The sequence below is a fragment of the Centrocercus urophasianus genome, unplaced genomic scaffold (genome assembly GCF_019232065.1).
Source record: "Centrocercus urophasianus isolate 14NV4802_14NV808 unplaced genomic scaffold, USGS_Curo_1.0 seq_19, whole genome shotgun sequence".
NCBI classification, from domain to species: Eukaryota; Metazoa; Chordata; class Aves; order Galliformes; family Phasianidae; genus Centrocercus; species Centrocercus urophasianus.
This window is the reverse complement of record NW_024884744.1, coordinates 9092552-9095218: the sequence shown is the minus strand read 5'-3', so window position 1 is coordinate 9095218 and position 2667 is coordinate 9092552. Positions and strand designations below refer to the sequence as shown.

The 2667-nt window shown below is 54.1% G+C and overlaps 1 protein-coding gene across 1 annotated transcript; it reads left to right on the top strand.

Moving 5' to 3' along the window:
* The first annotated feature begins 324 nt into the window (after positions 1 to 324).
* Positions 325 to 1855, top strand: SST (somatostatin). The gene is made up of 2 exons (XM_042820976.1): positions 325 to 477; positions 1336 to 1855. The coding sequence occupies exons 1-2, from the start codon at positions 340 to 342 to the stop codon at positions 1546 to 1548; spliced, it is 351 nt and encodes a 116-aa protein (XP_042676910.1). The 5' UTR covers positions 325 to 339; the 3' UTR covers positions 1549 to 1855.
* The last annotated feature ends 812 nt before the right edge of the window (positions 1856 to 2667 follow it).

The following is a 2667-nucleotide window of genomic DNA, read 5'->3' as shown; positions in this document are numbered from 1 at the left end:
CGGATGAGTAGAGTCGAGAACGGGATAAGCAGCGGTTTGGGGAGAAAAACCCTCTGGAGAACGGATGGGGGGAGGAACGCAACCGAGGGGAGCACCGCAGGTGTCTGGCCAGCCCGGGGCAGAGCGGAGCATCCTCGGCCGCGGCCCTCCTCCCCCCCGGGCCGGGCAGAGACCCACCCCCGGCGGCGTGGGGCGAGGGGGGCGCCCCCGCCTTGACGTCAGGAGAAGGGTTTAAAAAGGCGACGGGAGCCGAGGAGATCCCCAACGCCGGAGCCGAGCCGCAGCGGAGCCGTCAGCTCTTCCCCGCCGCCTCCTGCCCGAGCCCGACCCGCCGGCGAGATGCTGTCGTGCCGCCTGCAGTGCGCCCTGGCCCTGCTCTCCATCGCCCTGGCCGTCGGCACCGTCTCGGCCGCCCCCTCGGACCCGCGGCTCCGGCAGTTCCTGCAGAAGTCCCTGGCTGCCGCCGCCGGGAAGCAGGTGAGAGCCCCGCGACGGGACGGACGCCCCGCTGGAGCCCCCGGCACCCTCGCTGTAGAACCCCGCTCCCCCTCCACGCAGTCCTCTTCTCCTCCTGCTTCCCCCTGCAGACCCTCCTTCTCTCCCCGATAACCCGTAGCAGAATCCTGGGTTCCCCGTTGCAAACCCCTCTGGTTTCCCTCTGGACACCCCGGTGCTATCCGTGCAGATTCTTCACCAGAGCTCCTCGGTGTCCCTCGCTCCAAATTCGGGTTGCTTGCTGCAGAGCCCGGTTCCCTGATAGCTCCCTGGTTCCCTGCCAGAGCTGAGCTTTATGACTAGGGGCAGGAAGGTAAGACCACTCTTCCAGCACATCCTACTGGGGGATAAGGAGCAGCTGCTGCCAAGACAGAGAGCAGAGCCTCTGGGGAAGCTTTCCAGGGCGCTGAACCAAGGTTGTGCTGCAGGAGAATGTCTTCTGCTATACAAAGGAACAGTAGGACTTGGAGGGATGAGAGAGAAAATCACCCATGATGAGTGCCCCCACTCAGCTTCCCCTGTGAGCTTTTTCTCTTGCTGCACAGCATCCCTGCCGAGTCTGTTTTCAGTGCCAGACCAGCAGTGAGGAAAGGGGTTGTGGGGTGTTGTAGGGTGGTGCTGGGATGAGCTCCTTCCTGGCACAGCCAGGACTGGGATCTCCTCACTGCACCAGGTATGTGTCAGAGCTCTGCTCTATTCTGTAGCCACAGCTGCTCTAAGGCAGCTGCCGAGCTGAGCTCCTGCGGAGCCGTGTCCATCCGTGGGCACAAAGGAGGTGAGCCCCCAATAGCCGAAGAATAACTGTGATCTCTCTCCTGCTTTCTCTCTCCTCTCCCCAAGGAACTGGCCAAGTACTTTTTGGCAGAACTGCTCTCAGAGCCAAGCCAGACAGAAAATGAAGCTCTGGAGTCGGAGGACTTGTCCCGAGGGGCCGAGCAGGACGAAGTGAGACTGGAGCTGGAGCGTTCGGCCAACTCAAACCCCGCGCTGGCTCCCCGGGAACGCAAAGCGGGCTGCAAGAACTTCTTCTGGAAAACTTTCACATCCTGTTAGCTTTTGAAACCCACCTGTCCTCCCCATCCACCCCTGCCTTCTTCCTATTCCCCTGCCCTGAGCAGAATCTTCACCACGAGAGGCGAAGACTGTAAATACACGGTCCACGGTTATGGTGAAAGTAAACACACAAGGAATATTTGAGTTTGATTTTGAGTTGTTTTAATAAAACTTTCAGTTCCAATTGTACACGATTTGCTTGAGTTGTGATTTCTGACTAGTTCTTTGATGACATGCACTCTGCGATTCTTTCAGATGTACTATTTTTAATTCTTTGTTGCAATAAATTTTATGTTTCGAACAGTGATGCTGAGACTGGCTGGTCACTGAGAAAAGCTACGTCCCCTCACTCAGCCTTCTTGTCTTGGAAACACTGCCTGTCTCAGGGCAAAACCAGCAAGCAGTAGTGCAGCCTCTGCACACACACACACACACACACACACACACACACACACACACACAAATGCACAGGCACATTTTCTCTAAGTGAATTTTTTTGCTGCAGTCTTTCTATGGTACCCAGACACTCCACAGCATTTCAGACATCAAATCCCTGTAATTGGGGTTGAGTCAAATGCACAGTGCTGCTGGTTTGGCTGATCTAGAGGATTTACACCCAACACCACAGTAAATCACAGCTGCACGTTTGCAGAGATGGGATCATAAAAGAGGATCACAGTACAGGCTCACCCCATGCATACCTTATTCCCTCCTCACTCACAAACACTGAAATGTTTTCTTACATTTATTCCTTGCACCATCCCCAACAAAATCCATCTGATATTCCCTTGGAAAGTTCTCCTTTGTTCCACTGCATCCCTGTAAAGGTACAATATTAAGCCTGCATTATCAGTATCTCTTCATCTGTAAATTGGTACAGTGGTTTTCTACCCATTATGAATTAAAGGCAACATTAAAAGTGTCAGCTGAGCAGGAGATAGCATCAAGAAAAAGACACATCTCAATGGAAGAGAATTTCTTTGTGCTTTTCCAGCTTATCTTCCTAGACGCACTGGTTTCTGACATGCAGTCGTTGGAGAGCTGGAGATGTGGGGAACAAGTGTCACTCTGATGAGAAATTCATCACTAAGGAGTAAAGATAACAAATATTTTGCACAC

Coding starts and splice junctions, on each gene's coding strand:
- SST (XM_042820976.1), top strand. CDS start 340: ATGCTGTCGTGCCGCCTGCAGTGCGCCCTGGCCCTGCTCTCCATCGCC. Junction 478..1,335: donor CTGCCGCCGCCGGGAAGCAG/GTGAGAGCCCCG, acceptor CCTCTCCCCAAG/GAACTGGCCAAGTACTTTTT.